The sequence below is a fragment of the Centropristis striata genome, chromosome 13 (assembly GCF_030273125.1).
Source record: "Centropristis striata isolate RG_2023a ecotype Rhode Island chromosome 13, C.striata_1.0, whole genome shotgun sequence".
Classification (NCBI taxonomy): Eukaryota; Metazoa; Chordata; class Actinopteri; order Perciformes; family Serranidae; genus Centropristis; species Centropristis striata.
The window spans coordinates 9486813-9504487 of NC_081529.1; the positions used below are offsets into that span (position 1 = coordinate 9486813).

Consider the following 17675-nt stretch of genomic DNA (forward strand, 5'->3'; position numbering starts at 1 on the left):
CATGGACAGATAATTTCACTTGACAAGATTTCTTAAATTAAGATTGATAAATCCAGAAATAAGCATGTTGAACACTTAAAATAAGAAATTAACTCTTACAAAAAGATAAATTATCTAAGACTTCTAACTCTAAAGTTTTTTTTTTTTTTATCTTGGTAAGAAACAAATCATTTGCAGTGCAGAAAAACAAGCCTAAACCTAACCATAGTCCACAAAGACTTCACAGCCCCAATCTGCTTTCACCTTAAATCAGCATTGCAGGTTTTCCTGGAGTCACCAGTCATCCAGGGAATCAAAGGTGTAGGAATGAGCCCCATGAACTCTAGGTCCCAGCTGACGTGACTCTGCCTGATGACTGCAGAGTCCCTGGTCTTCCCCTGCTGAAGTTGGATGACATACTTAAATGCAGGATCCTGGCCTGGAACAGGTTGAACACGTTATTCTTCAGTTTGCCTGGGAGACATCAGAGCGGCTCTTCACTGCATTAAATGTCTTATGACACAGTACAGAAATAAAAGAGTCTCCCTCTTCTTCATAAAGTGTTTATTTAGATAAAATACAGCAAAAAAGAATCCAGCTCTAAAGAATATCTTCAGTATGAATTGTCTTTTTCCTGTAAGAGTGCATTCACAACATTTGACTTCTTCTCCGGTTCTCTCTGTTTCTCATGTGCGAGTCACATGTTACTAGGAATCTGATTTTATAATCCATTCAAAGGCAGCACATCCTGTCACATGACATGAAACAGTGGGAGACTCATAGTAACACTTGCCTTAAAGTTTGTCCCTAGGGGACCTTTATTTATATCATCTTATGGATATTATACCACATCCTTTATTCTTCAAAGTCCTTCAATTCAATTATATTAATTTAAATGTTCTTCTCTTAAAAACAATACAATAAAATGAGCTCAAAACAGCAATAAAAATATAGTAGTGTTATTAATGATACCTGGCCACTTTATTATTCCCTTGAGCTTATTGTGGATGTTGAGGACATAGTTTTTATGCTCAGTAGTTGCCACACAGTAACTTTTGATCATTGATGGCTGTACGCCCCTCAGGGCAGATTTGATCTTCTGTTCATAATAGAACAAACTCGTCCATGCTGCTGCTGGTGTCCACTCGCCTCCGTTCACTCTTTCTCTGGATATAAGTGATATTGTTTGTGGGTTTACTGGTTCCCTCCTCTTCCTTCTGGCTTTTTCCTTCTGCAAATATAAACATTGGGTACGTCTGTGCAGATGTGGAGAGAGCCTACAGGAGAGAAACCAATAGTTTTACAAATATTCATCATTTTATAAAGTTGCATCATCATGCGTTTGCAACAAAATATATCCATGCACTAATATGCTGAATATACTACCCTGCTCTACAAAGTCTAACTGCAGTAACTACATTTTTGGACAAAATTGAGTTATAACTAAAAATGAACTCCTTTACGTCTGTTTCATCTTGTGAAAAAGTTTTAGGTTTCAATTTTGCTTTATTTCAGAGAAATAATTATATAAAAACCACAAAATCCAACTCAAAACCAAGCAGTAATTGTACTTACCACAGTCTGCTTTGGATATATATACTAATTTAAACATGAAAAAAATAGAAATGCTAAGTTTATTTGATCGGGAAATTATTATCTAGATAGTGATGAAGTAAAAAAGTGAGATAAAATTATTTTAAGACTAAAATATAACATTTCTTTACAATATTAAGTCTAAAATACGGACATCTTTGAACAGAGTTGTTAAACACTTTTAAATACACTGATGACAAAATAAATTTGAAAATGTTTATTCACTGAAAACAAAATATAAAAGCTGAAAGAAAACAACAGCCTTGTTGTTACTGCACTTTGTTTTTGCTTTACTCTTAGAACCTTTTACAGTGATGCAGTAACTACTTTTTAGGGCCAAAAGGTCAAATAAATCATCATGATTTTTTTTTTATTTCATCTGGACATATGTAGACTGTAATTTTGTAATATACATGGTAATTGTATTTATGTTTATAATATTTATATATATATATATATATATATATATATATAGTAATTTATAATATACATGTATAGGTATTCACAATGTAATATAAATTGTTTATAGTATATGTATATATATAATTATTTATAATATTTGTATGTGACTATACTGATTATTCATATATGTATGTATATACTGACCCGTTAAGGGGTAGGACTAGATACGTTTTTTTACTTCTTCCTACCCCCTTTCGAGCCTGCAGAAAGTGTCTGTTTCTTTTCAATTTTTTTGTGTAGTTACTGCAGTTAGACTTTGTAGGGCAGAATACAGCAGCATATTTTCAAGGCAATTGATCCATGAATAGAGACCTTAAATGACCCAACCACATACCTCATTAACAACTGTGCACAGTGACTCAAAGTCCTTTTGGCCTTTAGCATAGAATCCTATGGTACAGCTGGGGTCCATGCGAGAGACAGCCATCTTCCTGGGATACTTACAGTGAAACGACTGCAAACAATGTAGAGAGGAGCCAAAAGTAATGAGCAGTGGTGGAAAGTAACGGAGTACAATTTTGAGGTACTTGTACTAGTATTTCCATTTAATGTAACTTTATACTTCTACTTCACTACATTTCAAGGCGAATATTGTACTTTTTTACTTCACAACATTTAGCTGACAGCTTTAGTTAGTTTTAGTCAGGTAGAGATTTAACATAAAAAACATGACACATTTGAAGTGATTAGACTCTTTTTTTCCCCTTTTTCTTAAAAAAAAATAGACCTCATTACAGTATATTAAGTAGTTAAAGCCCTACCTTGAGAAAATAAATGCATTGATAATAATAATAATCCAATAATGTATTAATAATATATATTTGGAATATATAAAACAAACTGTGTGGAATCATTCTGCATAACGAGTACTCTTACTTTTTGATACTTTACGTCCATTTTGATGCTGAAACTTTTGTGCTTTTACTTCAGTAAATTTTGAATGCAGGACTTTTACTTGTAATGGAGTAATTTCACAGTGTGGTATTAGTACTTTTACTTCAGTAAAGGATCTGAATACTTTTTCCACCACTGCCAATATGATACCTTAGCTTTTGATTCCCATCCTTGAGAATTATTCTGAAGCCAGCATATGCAAATATTGGTGGCACATTTTTATGTGAACCTAATTAATAGATTTTTTAGACCATTTTGCCATGGCACAACAAGCTGTAAGTTTTGAATGCAGGACTTTTACTTGTAATGGAGTAATTTCACAGTGTGGTATTAGTACTAGAACTAGCAAGTGGTCTAAATACTTTTTTCCACCACTGGTTATGAGTAATAATCAGAAAAAGGTCTCCTTAGATTTAAGATAATTTGCATGTAGGTGAATGTTATCATTTCAACATTAATACTTTATAACAACTTTATACTAAGTCAGCTGTAACACCAGCTGATGCCATTGAAAGTACATGGAAACTAGTCAGCAAGCAACCAGAGACCAGTGACTAAATAGTAGTTGAATTAGTTGTTGAGATATAGAGATAAAATAAAAGAATAAACGGTTGAAATAGTAAGCTAAAAGTAATAGACAAATTATTGAATTAGGTAACTAAAAGTAATGAAAAAATTGTTGAAATAGAGAGATAAATAGATAAAAGATAAATGGTTGACATAGTTAGCTGAAACATAATGGATAAATAGATTCAATATAGAGCTAAAGAAAAAAAAAAGGTTGGTATAGTTCACTTTAAATAACAGGTAAATGGTTGGTAATAGATAACTGGTTGACAGAGCTTAAAATAATGAATAAATTGTTAAAATATCTTAAACAAAAAGAGACAAATCGTTAAAATAGTTAGCAAATGACTATAGATAAACAATTGAAATAGCTTTAAACATGGATTAATGTTAAAAACGTCCATCTTTTGACATATGGAGTGCGACTGTCAAGTTACTACAAGCACTAAAGTTCAACCGAATGAAAAAATATACAAATAATATCTAATTATAGAACAGGTTTATAGTAAATAGTGTTTAACCAGTGGAACCGACGGTTTACATGACTGAGCACATCTGTCTCAAGAGGAAACGACAGAAAGCAGAAAGAAGAAGAGAACGCTTCCTCGTACCTCCAAGGGAAAGTTCTCCTTAGTGATATCCACTGTGGGCTGACAGTAGTGAGGGTCCAGGTACAGCAGGTGGTCCTCTACAGGTACAGGAGAAGAAGTGAAAGGACTGACATCAAACAGCTGAGCACAATAATGATGATGTACAGTGTGCTGCACATACCCTGGAAGCCGACGAAGAACAAAGAGTGCTTCGGTTTGCCTCCAATGATCCCGATGCAGCATTGTAATGTCAAGAGTTTCTACAGGAAACAGTGAGGAATGGGTTGTTGTTCTTTGTACTGGAAAGACACTTATTGTTTGCTATTGTTTGTTCTGTTATGAGCCGGCCTGTCACGATAATTACCATATCGACTTATCGTTCAATATGTAAAATGGACACAATGGTTTTTCCTCTGGACTCGTTAATTGTTGTTTACATGCGTGTTTGTTTACTTAAGCCATCAACATTTTCGGCAGTCGCACTGTCCCTCTGCTGTCTGTCACACACAGACACACACACAGACACACACACAGACACACACGCACGCTGCCTCTTAGCCATGCCACTCTTATCATGGACGCATCATAACAGACTTTTTGTGCTTTTCTAGTAATAAAAGGCTACACTGCTTTTATTTTATGTTTAAATGAGTAAATATATGCAAAGCAGAAGGCAGTAAGGGCAATTACTGCGGTCTGCTTTGGTTTTAAGTTGGATTTTGTATTTACTGCAATTTTTATATCATTATTTCTCTGAAATAAAGCAAAATTGAAATCTAAAACTTTGTCACAAGATAAAATAGACATCAAGGAGCTCATTTTTAGTTAAAACTCAATTTCGACCAAAAATGTAGTTACTGCAGTTAGACTTGGTAGGGCAGTATTGTAAAATGTCATTAAAATAAGACACCAGATATTTACTTGAATTAGGGCTCTGTGTACGATAATTACTATATCGACTTATCGTTCAATATGTAAAATGGACACGGTAGTTTTTCCTCTGGACTCGTTAATTGTTGTTTACATGCATGTTTGTTTACTTAAGCCATCAACATTTTCGGCAGTCGCGCTGTCCCTCTGCTGTCTGTCACACACAGACACACACACAGACACACACGCACGCACACTGCCTCTTAGCCATGCCACTCTTATCATGGATGCAGTACTTCAAATGTTTGACAGTAATAGGAATTGCCAAAAAAATCTCCCAAACAGCTGTTTATATATTATTTATAATATATTACAATATTATATTTATTCTCTGACTCTGTTTACAGAGCCAGAGTCTATTTTATAGTAGATTGTAGTTTATTTATTTATAATTTATTTATCTAGGATATTCTAATATTTCTTTTCCACATTTCGATTCCATTTTTTAATATTCTTGAGATTTAAAAATGCATTGCTGTGGAAAAGGATGTACTCAACGATATGATCGTTTATCGTGATAGTTTCTGGGAAAATATATCGTCCTAAAGAATGTGTTCTCGTGACAGGCCTAGTTATGAGTTACTTTATAGGTTATATGTTAAATGTTATTGCATGCAGAGTGGAGGGACTGCGTTGAATGTTTACTTTGACACAAGTGATGTAAGAGGGATTGAGATCTTGTCCTCCGAGTCGCACAGGAACAAGGATGATGAGGGACTTCCAGCACTGAGGGGCAGGCCGCTCACACAGCCTCTTCACATCCTCCAAGTAAACTGAGCACAATGGAGGAAAGAGACAGAGAGAAAAAAGCTGCATTTGCCATGTCCATCAGAGGAGAGAGCTAATTCACTGATGAAAGAAATGACTCACCGGTGCAATCTTGTGCAACATACACGACTAGATTGGGAAGGTCTGCTGATGCTGCCACCGCTTTCCTGAAACAACATGAAATCTACTGTAGGAGGTTTTATCTTGATAAAAGTGGTTTAGAATAATTAATCAATCAATCAATCAATCACACTTTATTTGTATAGCACTTTTCATACAAGAGAGATGCAACACAAAGTGTTTTACATAAAAAAGGAGAAAGTAATAATAATAATAATAATAACAATAATAATAATGATAATAACAATAACCCCACCACATCCCCAACCCTCCACCCCTGAACCTCCATCCACCCAAAAAACGCTGGAGGCAGGTTAGAAATTAATAAGATAAAAAATAAAGTAAGGTAAGATAAAATAAAATAGGATTAAAATAAATAAAAGTAAATAATAATAACAATAAAAACGTTTTTTTAAAAAGCTAGATAAAAAAGATAAAACAATAAATAAATAATTAAGAAATAGAGCGTAAGAAAAAAAAAAAAAAATAATAAATAAATAAATATATATATATATATATATATATATATATATATGAAAATAGAGAAATAAACAGTAGCAAATAAATAAATAAATGAGAAGATGTTATAACACTAAGATGCAGGAGAAATTTTTTTTCTAAAAATGGTTCAGGTAAAAGCCAAATTAAATATGCCTTGAGGTCTCACCGGAGGATATGTGCCACAATGGAAGGTCCGTACCAGTCCCCAGCCTTCTTCCCTGAGCTTTTGCCCAGCTCCACCAGCTGGTGGATCCCAAACGGGGCTGAGGGATGGTCCGCAAACCACGACACCACCCGTCTGTGTGTAGCCTCCATCGGCCTGTCCAGCAGGGAACCCAGGCTCAGTTTTCGACTCCTCTTACTCGACCCTTCCTTTACATCCAGACCGTGCTCTGCACTGTCTGTGGAGCGACTCACCAGCAGGTCCATGTCATCTTTGACTGCATGGTGGCTCACTGACCAAGTCCAACCTCAAATGATACAAAGAAAGTACGATGAGTATTCTGCCCCACAAAGTCTAACTGCAGTAACTACGAAAAGGGTAAAACGGAGAAAAACTGCTTTAAAGTTTTTTTTAATGTGTTTTAACTGGCCAGCCAAATGGATGATAGGTAGGTAAATGATATGACATTTAATTCTATCTGTATTGATGATGTCATTTTTATGCTCAAAAATTATGATCAGACGATTTATTTGACCATTTGACCCCAAAAATGTAATTATTGCACTCTGGTTTTGCATTACTATTAAAACCTTTTACAGCAGTGAAAAACAGAGTGCTGTAACTACAATGTTGTTGTCTTCTTTCAGCTTTTATAATTTGTTTGCAGTGAAGAAACATTTTCAAATTGATTTTGTTGTATTTAACCCATTTAAGGCGGGAAAGCATTATCGCATTTCTACCATTAAAACCGGGAGCGCTGTTGCGTTACTCTACCATTAAGGCCGGGAAAGCGGATACGTCGTTTTGTAGTATTTGTAGTTTTTTTCCACCTATTTTCGGTCTCTTGGCCAATGAAATGCATCAGAATCATGATCAGAATACATGCGGGAGTGTCGCAATGCAACATGGGACTTTTCCAGAACTTTGAAATCATGGCTGACGGAAGGGATCTTGATGAAAACAGCACCGATGATTATATTGCTGATCCGGACTTTGAACCCTCGGAAACAATCGACCGGGATTTATGGATGAGGAATATGTTTTTAGACGACATATTTTCACCGAAGAACAGACAGATTTGTGGCCATTTGGAGATAATAACAATAATAATACTAATTGATTGTGATGATGATATAAGAAATCAAGACTGTTTATGTCTTATATTACTTAATACGTCGTTGAGTACCCTGAAAAGTGCAATATATTAAAAAATGTATTATTAGTATTATTATTATTTTTTTTATTACAGTAGGCTAATGAGAACTATGTCTATTTCTTCCAATGGTCATATCATGTTTGCATCTTGCTAATGGGCATGTATTTGTATTATGCATAGGATTTTTATTCAGTCAAATGTAACATTTGCTGGGTGAAAGCCACGGGTATAAGCTCTCAAATACTTTTTGAATTTCTATCTGCTACAGAGGCTGAAAAATCTTCTGTTGAATTTCCAGAAAAACTTCAGGTTTAAGGGGGTTCTTTCAAAATCGGCCAGAGGTTTTCCAGGCATTTTTTCCAGACGTTTTAGGCCTTAATGGGTTAAAAGTGTTGAACAAATCTATTCAAAGATTTGTGTATTTTAGACTTAATATTATAAAGTAATGTTATATTTTAGTCTTAATATAATTTTATCTCACTTTTTTTTACTTCATCACTATCCAGATAATAATTTCCCTATAAAATAAACTTATAATTTCTAATATTCTTGTCTTCACTATTCAACACAATGAAGAAATACAAGGCTACACTGCTTTTGTTTTATGTTTAAATGAGTAAATATATGCAAAGCAGAAGGCAGTAAGGGCAATTACTGCGGTCTGCTTTGGTTTTAAGTTGGATTTTGTAGTTACTGCAATTTTTATATCATTATTTCTCTGAAATAAAGAAAAAATGAAATCTAAAACTTTGTCACAAGATAAAACAGACATCAAGGAGGTCATTTTTAGTTAAAACTCAATTTCGACCAAAAATGTAGTTACTGCAGTTAGACTTGGTAGGGCAGTATTGTAAAATGTCATTAAAATAATAATATAATAATAATATTTACTTGAATTAGTGCTCTGTGTAAACAGCTTGCAGTGCAATCAAAGGTTAGCTGAATATTTATATTCTTGTGACTGTTTGTCTCAGCCAAGTCATTTATGGGTTTCAAGTTGTGTTGAGGAGTGCAGATTTTAATGTTTTTTACAGTATCTAGTTGGTGCAAACGGTTCATTATTATTTTTATTTTTAATTTTAATTTTAATTCAATTCAACTTGTACAGAGTCTTACACATTCACAATTCTTGCTGGTTATACCACAAAACAAGACAAATAAAAAAAAAAAAGAAAGCAAGAATACAATGTACAAGCAAATTTAATATACAAAATATACAGTAATTCAAACATAACAATATATGTGTAGCAGGGAACCAGGAGAGTTACAATAGGACCTGAAACTTTTGACCTAAAGTCAGTTCTACATGGGTTAATAAACTCAACCCATCCTTTCCAGCATTTTTCAAATATATCACTCTTGAGTCTCAAGGTGAACGTCCATTAAACTGATCTACTAACACTGGTGACTCTTGGTGCAACCAGTGAACCAAGACAATTTAGACAACATGTTAGGATTCAATTAGTAATAATACATTTGTAAGGCGGTAGCTAAATAATCATAATGAGCGAAAAAAGTAAACCCAAATAAACTTGACCTGCTAAAAGCCCTTAGACTGTACAAACATGGAGGACAGTATCTGACTTAATCTGACAATATTGGACAATTTTCAGCTTTTTAACTTGAGAAATGACATTGCAGTGTGTCTGTGTGTCATCACCTGGTGGCATGAGGTGCAGCAGCAGGCCTTGTGCCAGCAGCATCTGCCCCGTGCGTAACACACAACCCCAGCCGCTGTCGGTGGTCAGGGAGCAGCCGGCCAGCTGAGAGAAACCCCGTCTATACGTCAACCACAGCAGAGACGCAAAACAGCGGCGGAAACGCTCCCTCTCCCCTGAAACAGAGACAGACAGTCCCCTTGCTTTTAGAATCACATGAGAGAGACAATTTTAAAAGACACGAGGGCTCCGCTGCTCACCGTGATCCTTCAGGTCGTACGACTGTCCAAACATAATCACAGGAGAGCTCTTGCTGAATTTGGATTTCTGCTTCAAAGACCAGCCTGAAACATTAAAGGACAAACCGTTTAATGTCACAGAAGCAGAGGAAAGCAAACACATCTGACAATATGAAACAGTAAAACACACCATATTTGACACTGTTCCATGCCGAGATCAACTTTGACTTGAGTTGGCCTCTGTCCTCTGTGTCCTGGTCTGTCCTGCTCACATCCAGGCCCTGAGGACACGCCGACTCAGTGGACAAGAAGAGCCAGTCATCCATTGGGTCATCTGCAGGGGACTGGCCCTCACAGCGAGCCGATGGCGGGTTCATAACAACCAGAGAAGAGTGAGCGTGAGGAATTGCTCCTTATCTCCATAGCGGCCTGCAGAGACAAAGAAAGAACTTCAAACAGCTTTATGTGACGCAAAAAGACCTGGATGGACCATGCAGCAAATTCTATTAGTTTGTCTTCAGCTCCTGGAACTGATGGGTTATTCTTAACCGCACAGCAAAGTCAATTATTCTTCAGGACAGTAAGTAAAGAGTGAAACCATGTGACTGCATCTTGTGACTCGAGGAATTTCAGAAATGCCAGTTTAGCTGCAGCAGGAGGTACTGGTAGTCGTTCTCACCCACATCTGGCTGCTCCCTGTTAAAACCTCATATAGGTACATACAACAGGCACATATGTGTTCACTGACATGTGCAGTTACATGTTAAGTATATTGTCAGGGGTTGATGGTACTTAGATCTTCTTTTACTCAACTAAAAATACCCAAACAAGCCTACTTTAAAACAAGTAAAAGTGGAAACATTCAAAGCAACTACACAACACAGTCTCAAATTAAAACAGATGCTTCTATATGACCTACATATGACCATCCGTGAGAAGACTGGCTGTAAAATCAGATTAAACAATTTGCAGGCTGGAAGAGTCTATCTTTACATTTGCCCAGGAAAATGTGTCACATCACAGTTATTAGTGAGTTATTACTTGAATTTCCCCCATTATAAATAAAGTATCTATCTATCTATTAGAGGTTGGGGGGAAAAATCGGTACAGCATAGTATCGGGATATTTTGCGTGGAAACATTATATTGATTCATGGCCACCAAGTAACGATATTTAGCATTCCAACCGTCACTAATTTTGCCATTTTTGTTTTTTTTCCTGGAGGCTGTAGCGGGAAAATACTGGAGATACTGGCATCATATGACACTAAGGAACCTATAGGCACCATGTGAAGTTGACGAAATAATGCTGCAAAGTCTGGCTTTTTAAAAAAAGTTTTCATTCAAAAAAATTCAGAGCAGTGAAGCTTAAAGTTGAGTAAAGTTTGATAAAATGCTGCAGTTGTTGTCGTCCATACATGTTTGATATCAGTTCAGTTCAGTTTGACTGAATACTTTGTTGGTCAGTCTGTGGGTTTGATCTCATTGTGGAGAAATAAAAAGGCTGAAGTGAGATGAATAGACTGACAGTTTTGTCTTAATTGACAAAACAATTCTTGATTTAATTTCATTTTGTGGACACAAAATGCAGTTAAATTGCAATATACTGCAGCGCAATATACTATATATACGATACTCACCATATCACAAAATGCTTAAAATCGCATTTTGCAACAAAATTGTATTAGGATTAAATCGTATCGTGGGTTCTCTGCCACCTCTACCATCTCGCTATCTATCTATGTCTCTATCTATCAATCATGGTCATGAATAGATTATTGGCTCATAGATATACATCCTACAGCTGTGTTTGAAAAAAAAATAAGTTGCATCCTTTCTGCTTCCAGGACAAATGCACGCACTAACCTAATCAAGAGCTTTACGAAACAAGGTGGTGGTGCACAGGGAAACACTACCGCCTTTGTCCACAAGGGGCGCCAAAATTAACACAAGATGAAGAGTTTCTCATATTACTTAACCTGTTACTATTCAGAAGTCCCTTGGGCGGGCTGGTGGAATGATAGGATACGCCGTATTTTTTTCCCCGGAGGCCGTATCGGGCTCAATATTAGGAGTATACTAAATATAATGATATCATATGAAACTAGAATTTAAGGAATCTATTAGAGGTGTGCCATATCGTATTGTTCACGATAATATTGGTATATTTTTATTATGGTTAAAAAAAATGCATATCATGATATTGGCAACATTCCTACTTCTTGATGTAGTGGCGTAAGACAATTAAAGTTGTTTTAATCACAAAAAGCTACTAACTCTCCGTCGCTAAACACATGGAGCTTTCAAAATAAGAGCACAGTGTGTTAACAGAATCCACCACAGAACTTACAAGAAGACTGTCAAAATAAGATGCCTTAAATAAAACATACAAGAACTTTTATTCTCCTTTACAAAATGTCATTAAAATATGCCCCCGAAATCCCTAAATGGTTATTTTTATTATTTGCTCATACTCAAGAGTCAAGAGTACATTATTTTGTATTTGGCAACTGTTGGGATTTACACTTCACACTACATTTTAGATTTTTATTTATTCATACAGACTAAAAAAAAATCCTATTTTATATATCTTCTTTAAGTATTTCATAATATCGTGAAAAATAATCGTTATCGCAAAAAAAAAGCACGTCAGGCTACCATGTAGGGAAAAAGCGCTGCAGTTAGGCTTTTTTGGCGATTTTCAAAGTGGTCATGTGACCTCTGACGTCATGCTATCTGAATGAAAATAGGTACTCTGTGTTGCCAAAAGTCTCCTCTTTACATACATGACGTTATGCTGAAATGTTCCATTTCCGCCTACTGTTTGTGAATATTTGTGCATATTGAGGTCCCTAAACAGACTTTGAATCACATATACTGGGTATGACTGGAAAACTGAGATTCTTGTGGATTCAGTGAGCCCAGTTTTATTCATGTGGGATGATGTTAGTCATCAGTTCATTGCAATGAGGTCATTTTGTGAATCTCAACCTCAGCTCTCCTAGGTATATTGACAATAACATGGTTTCTCAGCAGTTTGTAAACAGAAGTGCTCGTCATCCAATCGCTGAAAACACAGAATTCTCCAAAATGACCAAAGTTTTTTGAGCCCTATTCCCAATTCTTCTATGTTGTTCCAATGTTATATTCTGGAGGGTTTTTCTGACGATTTTTATCCATTCGCGATATGAATAAAATAGCATTATTGAGCATCAAATGTGTGTAGCAAATGGCATCAACCCAAAAATTGCTGCAACAACTTATGGGACATAGTTGAACATGGACTGGACTCGAGAAAGCGTCCCCTAATGTTATGACCCTTTATACACAATAATAGGCTTAAAATAAATTAATAATTAATTAATTAAGTCATTTTTATCAGATGTTTTCGACTAGAACAACTTGACACACAGTGATGTGCTGTATCTCAAATTCGTCTTCAGGTTCACAGCTTTCAGATGATGTTCACCACTGTCGTGGCAATTTTAACAACTGCACTAAGTTAATGGGTGAGCTGGCCAAACAGAAAGCACTCAATACTCAGTTCACCAAGTTTTATTAGCACATTCGTATTCCGTACATCGCACAATTCCGAATGGCTATTTTACAATACAACAAAGTCCCGTACACCGCTCAACTTGTGACTGTTGCACTTTTCAGCAAGACTCAATGCGGCCCTATCTTCCTGCCCTATACATCACATCAGGACAGACCCCACTGTCCCCCACGTTCCCCTCAGTCAAGGTGTTATCAGAGTTGAGTTCAAAGAGTGAGTTCCCAGAAGGCTTTGTGTCTTGAATACCAAGTAGGTCGCCGCCTACTTCCCACCATGTGGGAACTGTCCCACCATGCAGGAAACACCAAATTTCCTTCACACCACTTCTATGTGACATTTATTGTTGACCTGCTATCTCCCCCTAAACATCCACTGCCCGCAACCACCAAAAAGATCTTGAAAAATAACAACAGGTTAATTATTATCAGCAAGATGTATCCTACTTTAAACATGACAATTCAAAGTACTTATCCTACACATTAAATGGCCCCAGTGAGAGAAAAGTTTTTTCTATATATATATTCAGATTTATGTTTTGGAATTTTCTCCTATATTTTTATTGTTTCTATCAGTTTTTATGTCTTTGCCCAAATAATTATTAAATTTATTAAACTCCATTAGAGGGTTAAAGGGTGAATCTCTGGCGATACCTCACACACATCTAAAACCTGGCAAAATACTTGAACTAAATACTTTTTTTTTTTTTGTCACACTCCAGGCCAAGAACTATGTTTTGTGACGCTGTTAAAACTCTGATCCTTGCCTTTATCATCTGACCTTGTCTCATACTTTGTAGCACAATTTATGTGTGAAAAACAAACCCTGAAGCCCTCCTCTGCTCCGGTGGCCCTCTGTTATCCATCTCCTCTCACGTCATTGAAATGACAATACTCGGCACTTTCATTTAACTTTACAACATTGTTGAACTGAGCCCTTCTTTGTGTCACTTTGTTCTCTTTTCAGAATCAACTCACAAAAGGTCAAGTCAGTAGATGACAAACTACAGGATACCAACTACAGAATAGTGATTGTTTCATGTAAAATCATAATCTGAAAACTATAAACTATAGCTATCAAATACATGAAGTGGAGTTAAAACTGTTATATTTCTCTCTAAAATATAGTAAAATAGGACTATACTGCCCTACAAAACCTAACTACAGTAACTACGCAAGGGAAACTAAGAAAAACTGCTTTAAAGTTTTTTTTTTACGTTTTTTTAACTGGCATGCCAAATTAGTTATTAGTAGATAAGTGATATGACACTTATTTCTACATTTATTGATGATGAGTGCAGTAATTACAATGTTGTTGTCTTCTTTCAGCTTTTATATTTTATTTTCAGTGAATAAACATTTCCAAACTGATTGCGTGTGTATTTCAAAGTGTTTAACAACTCTACTCAAATATTTGCATATTTTAGACTTAATATTATAAAAATGTGTTATATTTTAGTCTGAATATAATTTTATCTCACTTTTTTTACTTAATTACTATTAATGTCCTTATCAAATAAACTTATAATTTCTAATATTCTTGTCCTCACAGTCAAAGCAAAGTAATTTCTCTGAAATAAAGCAAAATTGAAATCTAAAACTTTGTCACAAGATAAAACAGTCATCAAGGAGTTAAATTTTTAGTTATAACTTAATTTTGACCAAAACTGTAGTTACTGCAGTTAGGCTTTGTAGGGCAGTATAAAGTGGCATAGAATGGAAATAGTCAAGTAAAAATTGTGCTGAACTACAGTACTTTAGCAAATCTTGTTCCACTCAGTGAAACATATTCGAAAATACCTTTCCATGTCATAAATATCACACATATGTCAATAACACATATGAAATAATAATGAGAAAAGTCCATAACAATCTATGTGTGGTAAAATATTGTACTGTTAGCAGTGGTGGAATGTAACTAGTACATTCATTACTAGTACTAACTAGTGCTTGTACTTTACTTGAGTATTTCCATTTGACGTTACTTTATACTACTACTCCACTACATTTAGCTGACAGCTTTAGTTACTTTTCAGGTCGAATTTAACATAAAAAAAAAACATGATGAATTTAAAATGATTAGAATTTTTTATTTTTATTTAAACCTCATAACAATATATTAAGTAGTTAATGAGCCCTATCTTTATAAGATTAAAGTGCATCAATACAAATAATCTAATATATATACATATATATATATATATATATATATATATATATATATACAAACAATTTAAGTGGGTCCATTCTATACTTTTATTTTTGATACTTCAAGTACATTTTGATGCTGATACTTTTGTACTTTTACTTCAGTAAGTTTTGAATGCAGGACTTTTACTTGTAGTGGAGTAATTTCACAGTGTGGTATTAGTACTTTTACTGAAGTAAGGGATCTGAATACTTTCTCCACCACTGATTTTTGTTAACTGCAACAATTATTTGATTAATCGAACAATAATCGATTATGAAATTAATCATCAACTATTATGATAATCGAATAATTGGTTTGAGCAGTTTTTTAAAGACAAAAGTCCAAATTCTCTGATTTCAGCTTCTTCAATGTGAATATTTCTGGTTTCTTTTTTCCTTTATGACAATAAACTGAATATCTCTTTGGTTTGTGGACAAAACAAGAGATTTGAGGACGTCATCTTGTGGTTTGGGAAACACTGATTGATATTTTTCAACATTTTATTGACCAAACAACTAATCGATGAATCGTTTAAATAATCTACAGATTAATCGATAATAATAATAATAATAATAATAATCGTTGCAGCTCTAGAATATTCATCTATATTTTAGCTCACATCTCAGCCCTCATTCATGTTACTTTCACTCGTACTACACACATTACACTGCATGCTTCATAATACTGACAGAATATAAATCATTGGCAATTCTGTCAATCATTTCATCATGTTAAGTTACTTATAAAGATAAAATGTGACATTTAAATCACTTCTGGTTAGACAACATAGGAGGAAATGGTGGCCATTTGTCCTCTTTGACACACAAGATTAGTTACGCGATTAAAAAAGCAAGCATGCAACATTATTATTTTACATGAATTTAAAAGCAGAAACTGCGTGCACACTGTACAAAGTCAACTGCAGTAACTATGAAAAGGGTAAAACTGAGAAAACCAATTTAAAGTGTTTTAACTGGCCAGCCGAATGGGTTATAGGTAGATAAGTGATATGACACTTATTTCTACATGAATTGATTTCATTTTTATGTTAAGAAATCATGACGATTTATTTGACATTTGACCCCAAAAATGTAGTTACTGCACTCTGGTTTTGCATTACTTAGAGCATTTTACAGCAAAACCAGAGTAAAGTAACTACAATGTTGTTTTAAAAGTGTTTAACAACTCTATTCAAAGATTTGTGTATTTTAGACTTAATATTATAAAGTAATGTTACATTTTTGTCGTAATATAATTTCAACTCAGCTTTTTACTTCATCACTATCAAGATAATAATCTCCCTATCAAATAAACGTATAATTTCTACTATTCTTGTCTTCACTATTCAACACAATAAAGAAATACAATACTACACAGTGGATTTTGTACTAGTGGATTTTTGTGTAGTTACTGCAATTATTACATTATAATTTATCTGAAATAAAGCAAAATTGAATTCTAAAACGTTGTCACCAGATAAAACAGACATCAAGGAGTTCATTTTTAGTTATAACTCAATTTTGACCAAATATGTAGTTCCTGCAGGTAGGCTTTGTAGGGCAGAGTTATAAACATGATATGTAGGTTTCTCTGCGTCACACATACAAAACCGTTGACGTTAGTTTAAAGTGTGCCGTGTGCAGAAGCATAAACTGTATAATTCACAAACATAAATCTGGATTACTACGTAATATTTATAACATAAGTACTAAAAACGTTACAAGCAAAAGTCTTATTCGTCTGCGAATTCTGCTTTCTCACTTCAGCCTCTAACATTAGTCAACCAACTTCAGAGTCCGTCCACTCACTGCAGCCAAAGTAACTACCATACTTTATGGCATTATTAACGCATGACATTCATATTTTACCTGCATGTGGACGTCGTCATGTTGTCTCCTTTGTTGAGAGCGAGTCACTGAGTGAGTTTCACTGCAGATGCTCGTCTCTTTTCGTTTCTTTGGTATCTAAATAATCTCTCCGCTCGCTCTACAGAGAGGCAGCAGCGGAACGCACTTCCTGTTTATACCGGTCACCACTTTCCACTGGTGTGATTGGTCAACAGGGGACCAATCACAACCAGCCGAAAGAGCTGAATCTAAATATCAAAAATTAAATAAATAAATAAATAAATGGACTGCCTATTTTCCAGCATCAATAATATATCACAAATAAAATGATATATTAATTATATATTATATATCAACAGAGGGCCAAGAATAACGAGCTGAAAGAGTTTAAACTAAATCTTAATACACAATTAAATAAATAAATAAATAACTTTGTAATTTAATGCTTAATTTTCAGCATCAATAA

The 17675-nt window shown here is 34.7% G+C and overlaps 1 protein-coding gene across 1 annotated transcript; it reads right to left on the reverse strand.

The window, feature by feature from the left end:
- Positions 1 to 528: 528 nt before the first annotated feature.
- LOC131984109 (cysteine protease atg4da-like) lies at positions 529 to 17371 on the reverse strand. The gene is made up of 11 exons (XM_059348989.1): positions 17231 to 17371; positions 9811 to 10049; positions 9642 to 9725; positions 9384 to 9557; positions 6571 to 6874; positions 5886 to 5950; positions 5661 to 5788; positions 4267 to 4345; positions 4107 to 4183; positions 2369 to 2488; positions 529 to 1256 (listed from the first exon to the last, which is right to left on the reverse strand). Exons 2-11 carry the CDS (start codon positions 9995 to 9997, stop codon positions 1083 to 1085), a joined length of 1392 nt encoding a protein of 463 aa, XP_059204972.1. The 5' UTR covers positions 9998 to 10049; positions 17231 to 17371; the 3' UTR covers positions 529 to 1082.
- Between the last annotated feature and the right edge of the window lie 304 nt (positions 17372 to 17675).